This window comes from Mus caroli, chromosome 7 (assembly GCF_900094665.2).
Source record: "Mus caroli chromosome 7, CAROLI_EIJ_v1.1, whole genome shotgun sequence".
Lineage (NCBI taxonomy): Eukaryota > Metazoa > Chordata > Mammalia > Rodentia > Muridae > Mus > Mus caroli.
Window position 1 is genome coordinate 18,302,703 of NC_034576.1, and position 15,461 is coordinate 18,318,163.

A 15,461-nucleotide genomic window follows, 5' to 3' on the forward strand; every position below is an offset into this window, starting at 1 on the left:
CCGCCTGCCTCTGCCTCCCAAGTGCTGGTATTAAAGGCATGTGCCACCACGCCCGGCTTAATCATATATATTTATGCAATAAATAATAAGTGTAAATAAATAAGGTTTTAAACTACATTAATGAATTTTTAAATTTTAAGTTTTACTTTTGAATACAATAATTATCAACAGACATATCCCAGATCAAAAGAAACTGGTACAGGACTGGTGGCATGGATTGTAGTCCCAACAGTGGGCAAGGAAAGGAAGGGGACTACTGAGCAAGACTATCTCCAAAAAACCCCCCCAAAACAAAAAATCCAAACAAACAAACAAACAAAATACTGAAAAAAAAAACAACAACATGAAACTGGGGTCTGTAATAATTTTTATCTTTTTTGTTTTTTTCAGACAGGGTCCCTCTGTGTAACCCTGGCTGTCCTTGAATTTGCACTGTAGATCAGGCTGGCCTTGAAATCATGGAGATCTGACTGTCTCTGCCTCTTGAGTGCTGGGATTAAAGACATGCACTAGCACTGCTCAGCTTCTTCAATACATTTTGTTTTTGTTTTGTTTTTCAAGACAGGGTTTCTCTGTATAGCCCTGGCTGTCCTGGAACTCACTTTGTAGACCAGGCTGGCCTCCAACTCAGAAATCCACCTGCCTCTGCCTCCCAAGTGCTGGGATTAAAGATGTGCGCCACCATGCCCGGCAACGCTAGCCTTTTAAGCACCTGCCCTGATGTGCTCATAATCACACTCATATGCATATTAGAAATAATTTTTTAAATGTAATAATTGGTTTTAAATGTCTCATTGCACAGTGGTGCCTGGCTAGAATGCTGACATTCAGGAAGCTGACACAGGCATTTAAGGCCAGCCTGATCTACATACCAAATTCCAGACTAGCCAGGGCTACACACTGAGACACTGCCTTTAAAAAGAGAAAAAGCCGGACAGTGGTGGTGCACGCCTTTCATCCTTGTACTCAGGAGGCAGAGGTAAAAGTATCTCTGAGTTTGAGCCCAGCCTGGTCTACAGAGCTAGTTCCAGGATAGCCAGGGCTACACAGAAAACCTGTCTCAACAAAAATAAAAAATTAAAAAATTAAAAAAAAATTTAAAAAGGGAAAGAAGTTCTGAGAAGAAATTGAGAAATTAATTATTTGATTTGAAAATAATTGACAAATCAATCAAAATTAGCCAAGTCAGCTAAAATTTTGATTTACATAACAAAATCAATGGTTTTCCTTTTTTTCCTTGCTCTTCCTTTTAGATTTATATGATGTGTATTATTGCTTTGCCTGCATCTATGTGTATACACCATGTGAGTGCCTGATGGCCACAGAGGCCAGAAGAGGGCGCCAGATCTCGTTTCCTGGAAGTTGTCTTCCAATCTCCAATTGCGTTTGCCTGGGATACTCCCCCGCCTTGCCCCCCATACAAATACTCAAGCACACACACATGCACACAAACCCATGCACAAATGTGCACACGCACACCCAGAGAAACATACACATATACACACACATACAAGCCTATGCAGACACACTTTCCCTCATAAATAAATGGAACAAAATTTAAAGACCTTGAAAAACATTTACAGATGTACCCCAGTTTCAGAAATGTTCACAGAGGGGAACACGTGCCTCTTAGCTCAGTGAGACATGGTACACACTCCTGTGCCTTCTAGAATCACCCTCAGGCTCACCGTGGAGGCTCATACCTGTGATCCTGCTGCCCTAGACCCCAGGGCAGGAGGACCCACAGGCACTGAGAAGCAATCTGGTTATACATTGAAATAGTTTTTCTGATAATAAGTCAGCAACTGTATAAGTTTCAGCTGGTCTAGAGGGTTTTGTTTAACTCCCCTTTTTAAGGCAGGGTCTTGCAATGGCGCTCATGTTGGCCTGTAGTCCTTCTGTAGAAGCCTCAGCCTCCCTAGCACTTGGATTACAGATATGGACCAACATACCGAACCTTAACAGGCCTCTATTCACCAGCCACACTGTGCCAGGAACTGACCCAAGCATTTCACAGGTTCTGTCTCTAATCCTTACCAGCCTACGTGTGTGTGCTGTAATTACTGTGATACTGTTTTGCGCTTGATGCTGAGGCTTGAATTCCAGAATCACACATACTAGGCAGGGACCACTAGACCACGCCCCCAGCCCCTCCCTGGGGCATTCTAGGCAGGGGCTCTACAACTATTACCCCTTGCTTGAGAGGTGTTAGGATACTCCTTTTACAGCTGAGTCAGCTATGGCCCAGAGAAGTTGTCAGGAGAAGAGGAAGAATTTTGATACTCTAAAACCTGAGCCCTACCAGTGTCCTGGACCATAAGATGAAAGCTGTGGTCAAGATAGCCAGACATTCCACCCTTGTAGAGCTGAGCATCTAGTCGGGAGCCAGTTATCCCGAGGACAATGGAAAACACCAAGCCTATCAGATGGTTCTTCTCTTTCTAGATATACTTGCTGTCTACCCACTTTCCTCCCTCCTCCCTGCCCCCTCCCAGATGGGGTCTCAGGGCACTGGAAGGGACCTTAGACTTGGTGGTGACTGACTGGAAACCACCTAATTCCTGGTTTTCTGCCACTGCAAGCATTAGCTGGACTCGAGGTCCAGAAAACAAAGGAACCTGCCAGAACAGCGTAGAGTCACAGGCAGGTTACAACCACCTTCACCAGACTCTCCAGGTAGCTCTTTTTGTTTTGTTTTGTTTTTTTGGTTTTGTTTTTTTTCGAGACAGGGTTTCTCTGTGTAGCCCTGGCTGTCCTGGAAATCACTCTGTAGACCAGGCTGGCCTCAAACTCAGAAATCCGCCTGCCTCTGCCTCCCGAGTGCTGGNATTAAAGGCGTGCGCTACCACGCCCGGCTCCAGGTAGCTCATTTCTCCTTCCCTTTGACAAGAGCGTCAGGCAGCCCAAGCTAGCCTTGAGCTAACATAGGATAACCTCCAACTTCTGCCGCTACCTCCCAAAAGCAGAGATTACAAGCATGGGTCAGCAGGACCAGCACAGTTGGTTTCTACCATGCTGGGGACCAAAGCCAGGGCTGCCTGCACGCCAAGCAAGCGTTTTACTAACGTGCTCCAGCCTACACCCCAGATAGCTTTTTTTTTCTTCACATTTTTCATTATATGTATGTATCTGTATGTGGATATCTGCAAGTGAGTGTGGGTGCTGGGGGTGGGGGCAGAAGAGGGTTTCAGCCTCTGGATTGGGAGTTACAGGCAGTTGTGAGCTGCCCAATGGGGATGCTGGGAATTGAACTCAGGTCCCCTACAAGAGCAGCCCTACTATTAACACCTGAGCGCCAGCTCTCTTCTCCTCTCTGTAGCAGCCACAGGAAGCTCCTTCTAGCCGACTGAGGAGGGCCAGCCCCTACTGCCCCCACCTCTCAGTGCAGACTTTACAGGTGTTGCCACCACACAGGGCTCTGTAAGCAGTTTTCTGTTTGTTCTCTCACTGTCTTCTTCCCTCTCCCTCCCTCCTTCTGATCTTACTATACTGCCCTGGCTGCCTTCAACTGTGTGGCAATTCCCCTGCCCCCCCCCTCCCTTGTGCTGGGATTAAAGGTGTTTACCACCACCCCTGGCTCTCTCGCTGGCCAGTCCTGTGTCTGGACCCTAACTGTAACTCTCCCCTTCTCCCCGTCTATCTCCCCAGTCTTCTCTCTTCTCACCTAGCGCTTGCTTGTCACTCACCGCCTCAGTCTCCCCTCCTTGGTATTCTCTTTCTCCCTTTCCCCACTCCCCTTGTCAGTAGCACAGCTCAGTAATTCTTTGTATTGCCATCGCTCCAGGAGCCCAGTTCCTCCGCTCCTCCATGCTGTGGTCTTCCCACCCTGGTAGGCTGTTTCTGTCCCCACCTCCTGTCTTCGAGGGTAAAGTGTTGGCATCAGGGGGATCCACAGTCTCTTAATCCCTTGGCACCTCACTCCACTTCTCCAACTTTAGGACACCAGGGCTTTCCTTTTCTGGCTCCCCACCCACCCGGAAGTCCTTCTTGAGGTCTGACCTCAAGCACTCCAGCTGCTCTCATCCACCCTAGGCTTTCCCACGCCCCATGGCTGGGATGAACCCCTGACGTCCGGGTCTGAACCGGATCTCCCCTCCCTCAGGGTGCGGCTGAGAGTGTGTGTGTGTGTGTGGGGGGGGGGAGCCCTCGGGAGACCTGCCTCCTCACCTGGGAGTCTGGAATTTCTATTTGTTTCCTTATTATTTCTGGAGAAGTGTGTGCTAGTGAGCAAAGCCTGGTGACTTACCAGTTCCAGAACCAACCTGTGGACCCGACCCCAGCACACTGCAAGATGCCTTACTGCCCTTCTCTGCAATTGGGGGTAGGGGCAGAGGGGAGCTGTCGGGGTAGCTGATGTGTATCTAAGGTCCCATGGGGTTACTCCAGGATGCTCAGTTTCTGAGAGGGGGCTAGCCAGAGTAAGACACAAGGTATCCACTTGCCCCCCACTAGCAGTTGGTTTTTTTGTTTTATTTTTTTGTGGGGTGGGCGGCCTTGTCCATTCTTAGTTCCAGAGGAATGTACCCCACCCACACTGTTCTTAAGAGGGAGGTGGGCTCTTCTGCTGTGCAGGTGCTGTTGGTGCCCTGCAGAAGGAAGTCGGGGGCACCTTCAGACTTAGCTCCAAACCTTTCCATTAGTTCGTTTTGTGGATTCTTACAAAATGACATCTAAGCTGGCCCTCACCTAACTCTCCCTCCCCTAAGGTCTCATTCTGTAGATTAAGCTTGCTATGTAGTCGACCTTAGTCATCCTCCTGCCTCAGCTTTCCAAATGCTAGGTTTACAGGCATGCAGATCCACAACTGGTCTGTCAATTTCCGTCAGCCTCTACATACACTGTCTCCTCAACTGAGGGTTGGGAGCATTCACACAGTACCCCCAAATTTTAGTTTTTCTTCTCTAGAACCCTCAACTAACTTCTTCAGATGTGTCCCCAGAAGGACAGACTTGTCGTTGGCTCTCTTAAATCCAATGCTCAAACTCCCAATTACCTGAGAACCTTCACATACCACCCTGGCCTCTGCCTTCCTACAAAGTCACCAACACCTCAGGCCCCCTCCCTTTCCACTTCTCCACACTCCCAATTCCTTCCCGGTCAGCTCTGCCCCACCTCACACCTCCCCAGACCTAGGACAGGCCCCTCCCGGGCACCTCGCCAACTCCAAGACCAGCTACCCCTAGGGATCCAGGAGTCCAATTCCACAACTTGGAAATACAGACCCTAGCCACCTCCCTCAGCCGCTGAAGCTTGACTTGTTCGAGAGCCCAACACCGCCCCCCCCCCCTTAAGCCGTCTATGTTAGGAGCCCATGGGTCCAGAACCTCGGCCCTTCTCCCCACCATCACAATATGGACTACAGGGTGCAGAAGCACTCGGACAAACGGTAGTTAGACGTGAAGAGGGACTTTCTGTTTGTTGGGGTGAAGGAATTAATGTAAGTCTAGCAATGCCTAGATGGTGTACATTCTGGAGAGAGCCCCTGCTGAGGGTCGGGGTAAGGATGGCTGACTCCTGCCACACAGATGTGGATCCTCTTGTCTTTTGATCTTCCAAGGCTGACGTCATCTGAGGACTAGTCTACCTAAGCCACCTGTTACATTAGATTCCTCAGAAGGACCCCCGACCATCCTATTTGTGCCCCTACCTTAGCTCCTCAGCTGATCTTTATCCCGGAACCTCAATTCTGACCCCCGACTGCCCGAAGTCCTCCCACCCCCGTCTTCAACCCTGAATTCCGGCACAAACTTTTCCTTACTGCGGACTCCCAATGCCTCTTAGTCTCTGTATTTCTCCTCTCTACTACGGAATTCATTTCTCGAGGTCCTCCAGCTCTATCGCTCTACCCTAGAGCTCCGGTTCCCACCTTCAATTTGTTCATTCGACTCAGGGGCTCGACACCTTTCAAGTATAACCTCGAGGTTTCATTGCTAACATTTTCTTCCGTTGGAAGCAAGCCTTCGCATGGATCTGCAGTCTAAATCGTTCTCCCAAGCCTTGTCCCCCTGTCCCCCGACTCCCACACCTAGAATCTGTGTCCTCAGGTCTGTGGCTCCCACCTGGGCCCACACCACAGCCCCTGCTTGCATTTAAGCACGCAGCCCCACACCTGCCCCCCATTTCCCGCTCCGCCATCCCCGAGGACACACCTCGCCCGCCTCCGGGTAGTAGCTCCACTCGGCCAGGTCATGAGCCTCCATCTTCACTGAACCCAGCATCCCCGGGGCCTGCGCCCCCACACGCCCAGGCTGCGGCCCCCCTGGGGGAACCGATGCTTCGGTCTCTCTACAGGCACTAGCCCCGAATTCCGACCTGAGGCACACAGCCCGGGAGTCCCGCTGGCCCAGGCGCCTTGGGAGGCAGCCACTTTTTATAGCCGGGACACCCCCTCCCGGGCCCGCCCCGGGCTCCCCGCCCGCCTCCCCGAGCGCGGGGCGCTCGGATTGGGGCGCCCCCTGCGGGATCGCAAGAAGAGAGACCTCAGGCACTGGGAGCCTCGGTCCTGGCACCTGGAAGCTTGCGATGGATGAAGAGTGGGGGACTACAAGGCGTGGGGTAGAGAGCCACAACCTGCTGATCCCAAAAGCCCTATAGCAACAGAGCAGGAGCCGGGGAATCTTTCTGCCTCCAGGTGTTTCATCATCTCCAGCTAAAAGAGGGAAACTCTAGAGCCCCGCATCTCTTCCACGAAAGAAAGGAAGCTGACAGAGCTCAGGGCTCCACAAGTCCCTATACAACACTGTTTAAGTAGCCCGCAGAGATTCCTGAAACAGCATTTCCCATTGGACAGACGGGAAGACTGAGGCTTTTGACGTCTGCAAATGTTGCAGGCTCCGTACGGGGTCAGGGTCGGCGGTGGAAAGGCTCAGGGCTTCTGCTCAGACCCCATTAAGGCAACAGATCTCCTCCAAGACCCAGAAACACCACTCACAGCACTCTCCACTCTAACGTCAGCCAGCCGTCTAGGGAGAGGGACTCCGGACCGCTGGGAACTCCATTTCCCAGAAGCCTTCGTTCCCATTTCCGTCCGGCGCCTGCGCAGCGCGGACTACATTTCCCAGAAGGCATGGCGCTCGAAGGCCGGAAATGGCGGCCGCTTCGATGGACTCCCGGGGAGGGTGGGCGGCTGCCGACGCGGCACGCCTTAGGGGCGGGGACCGGCCGCGGTGCCGGACTCCATTTCCCGGCGGCCCTACTAGTGCAGCGCCTGCGCTGTGTCGCGGCGGCGGGCGGAAGATGGCGGCGGCGGCAGCGTCTGCGGAGAGGCGCTGCTGAGTGGGCGCGAGGGGGACGGAGGCCGGAGTCACGGTGAGCGGGTGGCGGCGTGAGGTCCTGGGGTGGGGGGGAGGAGGGGCGCTGACAAGGCCGGGGCGCGAGCGGTGGGGAGGGCCTGGGCGAGGGCCGGGAGCAGCGGGGTCTCGGGGCCCCCGCTTCTTCCCACACTGCTCGGGACCCATCCTTGCCTTCTTTGGCTTCCCGGTCCCTCGGGGCCAAAGTTCCACGGTGGCCGCGCAGACCTCCTCGGCCACCAGCCTGGCCCTGGCTCGCCCCCCGCTCCGCACACTGCTGCACTGGGCCCTTCACTTCCCCAGACTGGCCGTGTGCGAAGCTTCCCACCACCGGGCCTTTGCACAGGCTGTTCCTCCCCAGGCCCCCCGCCCTGGAAACGTGCTTTTATCCTTCGGTCTAACTCCCTTTCATCCTCGGGGTTGGGGGGCTCGGCACCCCACGTCACTGCCCCTGCAAAACCTCCGTTTCCCTCCCTTCTTCCCCAAATCCGCCTGCTGAAGGTTCTCCTAGGACCCCGTGCCTTGCCTTCTCGTCACGTGTGGTCGAACTTGTTATTAGGATTTTATTTGTGTGCTGCTTGAGGAGGTCCCTGACCCTGGGCTCTGTATAAGAGAGGGCAGAGTGGGTCCTGGTGCCTGCTTCCCAGCACAGCTCGCGCCCAACACACACTGGTGTTGCTTAGGCGATGCTCGTTGAATGAATACAGAAAATACAACAAACAAACAAACAACACTCGGAGATCCACTCTTTAGGATAACGGGAGAGTCGTCGTACTTCCTGGTGGGAGGGGCAGTTCACTGCTGAGAACAGGACAAGAGAGGGGAGACAGTGTTAATGTTTCTGATAGCCAGACTGCAAACATCCCGGCTGTTCTTCAGTGGGAAGTCTGGCAGAAATCACTATATTTACGTAATAAAATGATTTGCAACTGTGGAAAGGAAGGAAGGAGAAAAATAGGCTGAGCTCCAGTATTTACTAAGAGAAAAAAAAAAGTGAAATAGAAAATAGTTTCTATAAAGTTGACAGCTTGTCTTGGAAGTTCACATGCGAGGATTCAGCCGATCTTAGATTGAAATAGTCAGGAAAATGGTTTACAGTGACCATTTGTAGGCTTTAAAAGTTTACATCCTCCCTCAACAATACAATGTAACAACGTTGTTTACATTGTATGTTGAATTAGGCCATCTGGAGGTGATTTAAGCCAGGCTTGAGGACACAGACCTAGTTAAGAGACTGGGGCAGGAGGATTACAAAGTTACTTGGCACACAAGTGCTCTTACTATACAAGCCCTGAGTTCCCCAGCTAGCACAGCCCGAGATGATGTTAACAGTATGCTAGAAGGTCTGTGTAGCATTTGAACACGCTGGGAATGGAGCATGGGGCTTTGTGCATAGTAAAAAACTGTGCCCAGCCCAACAGTGCCTCATCTATCATCTCCTCCTCCACGGCCACTACCTCCAGGTTTCTCTTTGTAGCATTGGTTGTCCTGGAACTCACTTGGCAGACCAAGCTGGTCTTGAATTTGTAGAGCTACGTCTGCCTCTGCCTCCCAAGTAACTGGTATTAAAGGTGTGTACCAGCACCTGGCTTTCTTTCTCTCTCTCCCCCCTTTCTCTTTCTCTCTTTCTCTTTCTCTCTTTCTATTTCTCTCTTTCTCTCTTTCTCTCTTTCTCTCTTTCTCTCTTTCTTTCTTTCTTTCTTTCTTTCTTTCTTTCTTTTTCTTTCTTTCTTTCTTTCTTTCTGACAGCGACTCCAGATGGGTTTCAAACTGAGAGCGTCTTACCTCTGCCCAGAGTGCTGGGATTAAAGGGGTATGTCACCCTATCTGGCCAAACAGTGCAGTTTTAATTTCCGGACTGATTTTTGATATGAAGGGAGTCCTGGGGTCAACTTCTGATACGGATAGGCAGCTGAACATCCATTTTACTAATTAAAAAAAAAAAAGAAAAACAAAAAAGAGAAATAGGAATATATACTCAAGACAAAACAAATCCCAGAAGATTAAAGAGGAAGGGGAGTTTTGCTGGTTCTTGGTGTATCATCCGGAAGGAGGGTGCAGTTCCTTATGTTCTGGTTCCAGCAGCAGTGTGGTATGTCATGTCAGGTGGCCATTTCCCTTGGCTTAATGAACAGACATGTGGCATGGCAATGGTCAGAAGCATGGAACAAAAGGAATGCATTGGATGTGGTGTGTGTGTGTGTGTGTGTGTGTGTGTAAATTTGGAGTAGGGAAGGCCTCACTAAGGAGGCCCTCTTCTGGGGGCAGAAGAGGCCAGCTGACAGCAGGGTGGCCAGAGGGAGGTGGAGGCCTTGAGGACAGGGCTGTGGCTATGGCTCTGACTCTAAGCAATATGTGGAACTGACTGGCAGCCTTCACATCTTTAAAAAGATAAAACTTAGCTAGGCTAGTGGCTCATGCCATTAGTCAGCACTGGGAGGCAGAGGTAGGCAGATCTCTGAGTTTGATGCCAGCCTGGTCTACATAGGGTTTATAATCCACCTAGACCTACCAAATTACTTCCACTCCATAGCTTTAAAGAAAAAGATCCTGGCAATAAACTTATTTATTTGCATGTGCTGTCTAGCAGGGGTGTTACTATTTAGTTTATAGGTTAATCCCATTTAAAATTAGTTACCTCCACCAGAGGTGGTAGCACGTGCCTTTAATCCAAGCGATGAACCACTGTTCCAGGCTAGCCTTGTCTACAGAACAAGTTCTAGAACAGGGTTATACAAAGAATCCTTGTCTTGAAAAACAAACAAAACAAAAGGATAACGAAACCTTAGTTACCAGCAATATTGTCTTCTAGATTTTCACTTGCCCCATTTATATTTAGGAGTAATCTAGGCTGCTTTTTTAAATTTAAGTTTTATGTTTATTTTACATATATGGACTATTGCTTCTATTTATGTCTCTGCACCAAGTGTATGTGGAGGCCAGGGTCTCACATCCCCTAGGACTAGAGTTACAGTTGTGAGCTGTCCTGTGGGTGCTGGGGATCAACAAACTCGGGTTCTCTGGAGGAGCGGCCAGTGGCTTTCACCAGCTGAGCTGACTCTCTAGCCTCCGTTCTATCTTTTAAAACACTTAGTTTAGCCTTTTTCTCTTCTTCACACTGTAATCCCTTCAGTGTAATCCTCCTGCCTCAGCTTTGGTTTTCTTCATATAATAGATTCATTCATTCTCTCTCTCTCTCTCTCTCTCTCTCTCTCTCTCTCTCTCTCTCTCTCTCGTGCTCACAGAACCCCTGCATTCCTTCTTACAGCTGTGCCATCTGTAGGCTTGTTTATCCCAGTGTCAGGCCTGGACCCCTCAGGGCCTTGCACATGCTGTGCAAAGCTCACAAAGAGTCCTTTAGCATGTAGCGTGTGATAGTCTTTGTAGCCTGTCTCCCTATGTAAGAACGCTTAGTTGGATTATGCTGCTTGCTGGTAAAAGTAATGCCAGATGTGGTGCCTTGTCTGTGAGTCATTTCATGATTTTGTCAGAATGATTTTGTGATAATTGTGTAGAAGTTCCTCTTTCTCTCTTTTCACAGAAGGAATAGCTTAAGAATGCGGTATTGTAATGAGTCTCTCCTTCCTTCCTTCCTTCCTTCCTTCCTTCCTTCCTTTCTTTTTGAGACAGTATTATGTAGCACTGTCTAGTTTTGAACTCACTGTATAACTGAGGCTGGCCTTGAACTACTGATGTTTCTACCTACCTGCATCTTGAAAATGTTGAGATGAAAGACATGTAGCACCACACCTGGTTATAGAGGTGGCCTTTTTTTTTTTCTTTTTGAGATTGGGGGTGGGGGTCTTGACTATGCAGCCCTAGCTGGTCTGCAACTATGTGTGGCTGTGCACACCTTTCATTCCAGCTCTTGGAAGGCACATACAGAAGGACAGAAGGACTAGGAGCTAATGGCCACCTTTGGCTACCTAGTCAGAGACCAACCCAACCCTGAATTAAAGGAAAAAAAAAAAAACCATAGTAGACATGAAGCACTGTATCTCCTGTACATGGACATAAACCCATACCCACCCTAGAGGAGGGACGAGGGCTTTACAGGGAAAGTCACTAGCTTCTTTTCCAGGGAGAACCTGACAGCAGTCATGGCAAGCAGCAGCGGGGACAGTGTCACCCGCCGGAGTGTGGCATCACAGTTTTTCACACAAGAAGAAGGACCAAGCATCGATGGCATGACTACTTCTGAGAGGGTGAGTGTAGCACAGGGCTGGGAGTGGGGAAGTGTGACTCCTGCCAGACAGCAGAGCACAGGAGGACTGCAGGGATTGACCTGGCCAGCAAGACCAGCCATGACACCTGGTTCTTCTGTCCTTCTAGGTGGTAGATCTTCTGAACCAGGCTGCATTGATCACCAATGACTCCAAGATCACAGTGCTCAAACAGGTGAGGTGGGGGTAAGGGACAGGGAGGTCAGGACAAAAGCCAGGACAGAGCCACTGAGGGAGGACCGTTAGTCCCTGCACGTGTGACTCATACACACTCATACACTCACACCTGTGCTGCATTCATACATGCCTGCGCTCACATACACCTGTGCCGTACATCATGCCTCGCACATGCACACTTGTACACAACCTGTGCCCCGTAGTGCAGTGCTGTGCAGCCTGCTCCTTCAAGTGTTTCTCAAGATCCAGGACTGGGTAGAGCGCGAAGGCGCCACCTGGAGTTTCTGCATGGCACAGCAGACCTCAGACCTGTAGACTACTCTATGACCTCCAGCAGACCTATGCCTGTCATTGTTGCCTCCCAGTGGCTTGTGAGAACCTTTATCTGTGAGGGTCTCAACAGTGTAGCTTTGAGATTCAGGGCCGCCAGTGCTGATTGCTCCCTAGTCCTGCCTGCATAGACTGCATCTGATAGATTTATTTCTATTTGAGGTTTGTTGTTTGTTTTCTCTTTTTTATGTTTTGCCTGCATGTGTGTAAGTGCACCATGTGCATACAACCCTGACAAAGGCCAGACAAGGGCATTGGATTCCCCTGGAGCTCGAGTTATAGATGGTTGAAGCTGGGTGCTGGGAACCAAACCTACTCCTCTGGAAGAACAGCCAGGCTCTTACCTGTTGAGCCATCGCCCCAGTTACTTTCGCTGTCTGGTGTGAGTTCTTGTTCACATGGTTAGGAGCTTGGTTGCTTGGTCTGAGATGCATATGCAGTCTTGTAGAGGCCCAAAGCTGAGGTGTTTTTCCGTCACTCTCTGGTCTCTCAGTAGAATCCAGCACTTGCTGATCCATTAGTCTAGCTAGCCGGGTTCCTGGGAGTCTGTCTTTGCCTCCAAAGAGCTGCGGCTGCGGCAGTGCTCTGAGAGCTGAGCTCTGTCCTCATGCATGTGGAGGTAGTGTTCTACCCCGAGCCAGCTGTGGGCCTTATTCTTGTTTTCGCTGTGTCCTGTAGAGCTGGACAGGCACATTGAGGTCAGAGGACAACTTTACACCAAGTGGCTCCCAGAGATGCTATTCAGTTCTTCAAGTGGGAGTGGCAAGTGTCTTTTACCCTCTGAGCCATCTTGCTAGCCCTTATTTTTAGTGTTTTAGATAAAGTCCATAGTCTAGACGGCCTTGAGAGCATGACAGTCCTGCCTCAGCCTGCCTTGTACTGGAATTATGAGAACCACCACACCTGCCTTTGGGGCCTGGGTTTATGTCTGTTCCTCCTTTCTTCAACTCAGGTCCAAGAGCTGATCATCAACAAGGACCCCACCCTGCTTGACAACTTCCTGGATGTGAGTGACCAGCCTGGGGATAAGGTGAAGGGAAGGTGACACTCCCCGATGTGCCCTGATCCATCTTCCTCTGACGTTACAGGAGATCATCGCTTTCCAAGCAGACAAATCAATTGAAGTGCGCAAGTTTGTCATTGGCTTCATTGAGGAGGCATGGTATGGGGCATCATTAGAGGTGCCTAGTTGTCATGGCTTGTGTCCTCCAGATTTCCCCAGCATACACCCAATGGAATTGCAGCCCTGAATGCGCCCAGCCAATACTTCTTAGAGGGGGGCAGTCTTCCTTGAGAATACAGGCAGCAGCTCGCGTTTCTCAGCCGCTGACTGCAAGGCTTCTTTCTCTCCACTGGGCTGACATGACGTGGGTACTGGGGATTGAGCTCAGAGTGTCTTCCAGAGCAGTATGCATTTCTTAACTGCTAAGTCATCTCTCTAGCCCACTTCACCCCTCATGCCCCCTTACTGTTTTAAAGTGACTAATCAGTCTAATTTTTGTTTTGCTTTTAGACAAAGTCTGATGTGGCTCAGACTATCCTGGAGCCCACTCTGTAGCAGATGATGAATTTTTGGTCCTCTTGTCTTTGCCTCCTTGTTTCTGGAACAAGAGTTTTGCCCACAATTCCTGGAATATTACACATAAGTTCACTGTAGCTGTCTTCAGATGCACCAGAAGAGGGAGTCAGATCTCATTATGGGTGGTTGTGAGCCACCATGTGGTTGCTGGGAATTGAACTCAGGACCTTTAGAAGAGCAGTCAGTGCCCTTACCCGCTGAGCCATCTCTCCAGTTCTTAAGCATCTGTCTTCCTGGGGGAAATCACAGCCCTCACCTGTTTGTCACATAGCTAGATGATCTGCTGCTGAGAGATCATGGGATCTTTCTGAGCACTCGCCTGACCCCTTCTCCCTCTGGTCCTTTATCTGTTCTTCTGCTCCTCACAAAACACCAGAGGCCTTTATAGCTAGTCTGCTTCTGCTTGATCTGTGACCCCACTTGGCCATTCCGTCACTTCTGCAGGGTAGCTGAGATGACTCTTCCTGAGCATTGACTTTGGCTCCTGCCCTTTGTGCTGTTGTGCACTCCTTGAAATTCCGGGGGAATTCTCCACAAGAGAATGTCAGCCTCACAGCAGGCCTCTGTGTCTTGCTGGCTCCTTGTCCTGGTGTCTGCCTTAAACAAGGTTGGTTCTAATAGTGATGTTGAACAAGCAAAGGCATCTAATCCAGGCTCGCTGTCCTTGCCTGTGATCTCAGCAGCCTCAGATGTGCCAGTTAGTCACCCTGGCTGAGACTTGGGAGACAGCTCACTTTCTCCTCATTTTTGGCTCTGTGAGGGGAGGAGATAAAACTGCTCTTTGTTATCCTCCTAGCCAGCCGGGAGCTTGAGTCCTGATTGCTCTGTTGTTTAGCCTTCAGTACAAGGCATTTTTTTTTTTTTTTTTTTTGTTTTTTTTTGGTTTTTTGAGACAGGGTTTCTCTGTGTAGCCCTGGCTGTCCTGGAACTCACTTTGCCGACCAGGCTGGCCTCGAACTCAGAAATCCGCCTGCGTCTGCCTCCTGAGTGCTGGGACTAAAGGCATGTGCCACCATGCCCGGCAAGGCATGTTTTTAAATTGTTTTTATTAGATATTTTCTTTATTTACATTTCAAATGTTATCCCCTTTCCTAGTTTCCCCTCCAAAAATCCCCTATCCCCCTCCCCCTACTCACCAACCCACTCACTCCTGCTTCCTGGCCCTGGCATTCCCCTATACTGGGGCATAAGAGCCTTCACAGGACCAAGGGCCTCTCCTCCCATTGCTGACCAACTAGGCCATCCTCTGCTACATATGCAGCTAGAGCCATGAGTCGCACCATGTGTTTTCTTTGGTTGGTGGGTTAGTCCCAGGGAGCTCTGGAGATACTGGTTAGTTCGTATTGTTGTTCCTCCTAGGGGGCAGCACAAAGCTTTGAGGCATTTCTTGATTTGTTTAATAGAGAAAGTAGGCTTGGAGGATCAAGTGGATTTTCCTGAGTTGACTTGGTTAACCTAGGATATTTTATCCTGTATGTCTGACCCCAGTGTGCACATAGTCACAGTTGCTGCTTTACTGGGAAAATGGACAGAGACAGGTTCCCACTATGACCTTGAACTTGGAGCAGTACAAACACACACACACACCTCACACTCCCTGGTCTCAGTCTTCCCAGGGCTGGGATTGTAACATGTGTCCCCATACCCGGCTGTGCTAAATTTTCTGGGTTCACAAAACAATAGTGTGTGTAGCAAATACATCCCAGTATACGAATACACAGTGTGGAGCAAAGTCTACTGCCCTGCCTTCTGGCATCTCACAGTCAAGTTTGTCTGTTTGAGACAGTGTCTCATGTAGCTTAGGCTTGCAGCCAGTGCTCCTGACCACTGTGCCATCTCTTCAGCTCCTGTTTTGGATATTTT

The 15,461-nt window shown here is 50.1% G+C and overlaps 2 protein-coding genes across 3 annotated transcripts in view; one reads left to right on the plus strand and one right to left on the minus strand.

The window, feature by feature from the left end:
• Foxa3 (forkhead box A3) overlaps nucleotides 1–6,333 on the minus strand; it is a 10,003-nt gene extending 3,670 nt beyond the window's left edge. The window contains exon 1 of the mRNA XM_021167453.1: nucleotides 6,150–6,333. Coding sequence (XP_021023112.1) covers nucleotides 6,150–6,218 — 69 coding nt within the window. The 5' untranslated portion in view covers nucleotides 6,219–6,333. The remainder of the gene's footprint in view (nucleotides 1–6,149) is intronic.
• An 850-nt stretch (nucleotides 6,334–7,183) lies between these two features.
• The window catches only part of Sympk (symplekin), a 30,203-nt gene continuing 21,925 nt past the window's right edge, over nucleotides 7,184–15,461 (plus strand). For both annotated transcript variants that reach the window (XM_021169219.1, XM_021169220.2), the window contains exons 1-5: nucleotides 7,184–7,308; nucleotides 11,371–11,494; nucleotides 11,622–11,687; nucleotides 12,972–13,025; nucleotides 13,108–13,181. In XM_021169219.1, coding sequence (XP_021024878.1) covers nucleotides 11,390–11,494; nucleotides 11,622–11,687; nucleotides 12,972–13,025; nucleotides 13,108–13,181 — 299 coding nt within the window. In that variant the 5' untranslated portion in view covers nucleotides 7,184–7,308; nucleotides 11,371–11,389. The remainder of the gene's footprint in view (nucleotides 7,309–11,370; nucleotides 11,495–11,621; nucleotides 11,688–12,971; nucleotides 13,026–13,107; nucleotides 13,182–15,461) is intronic.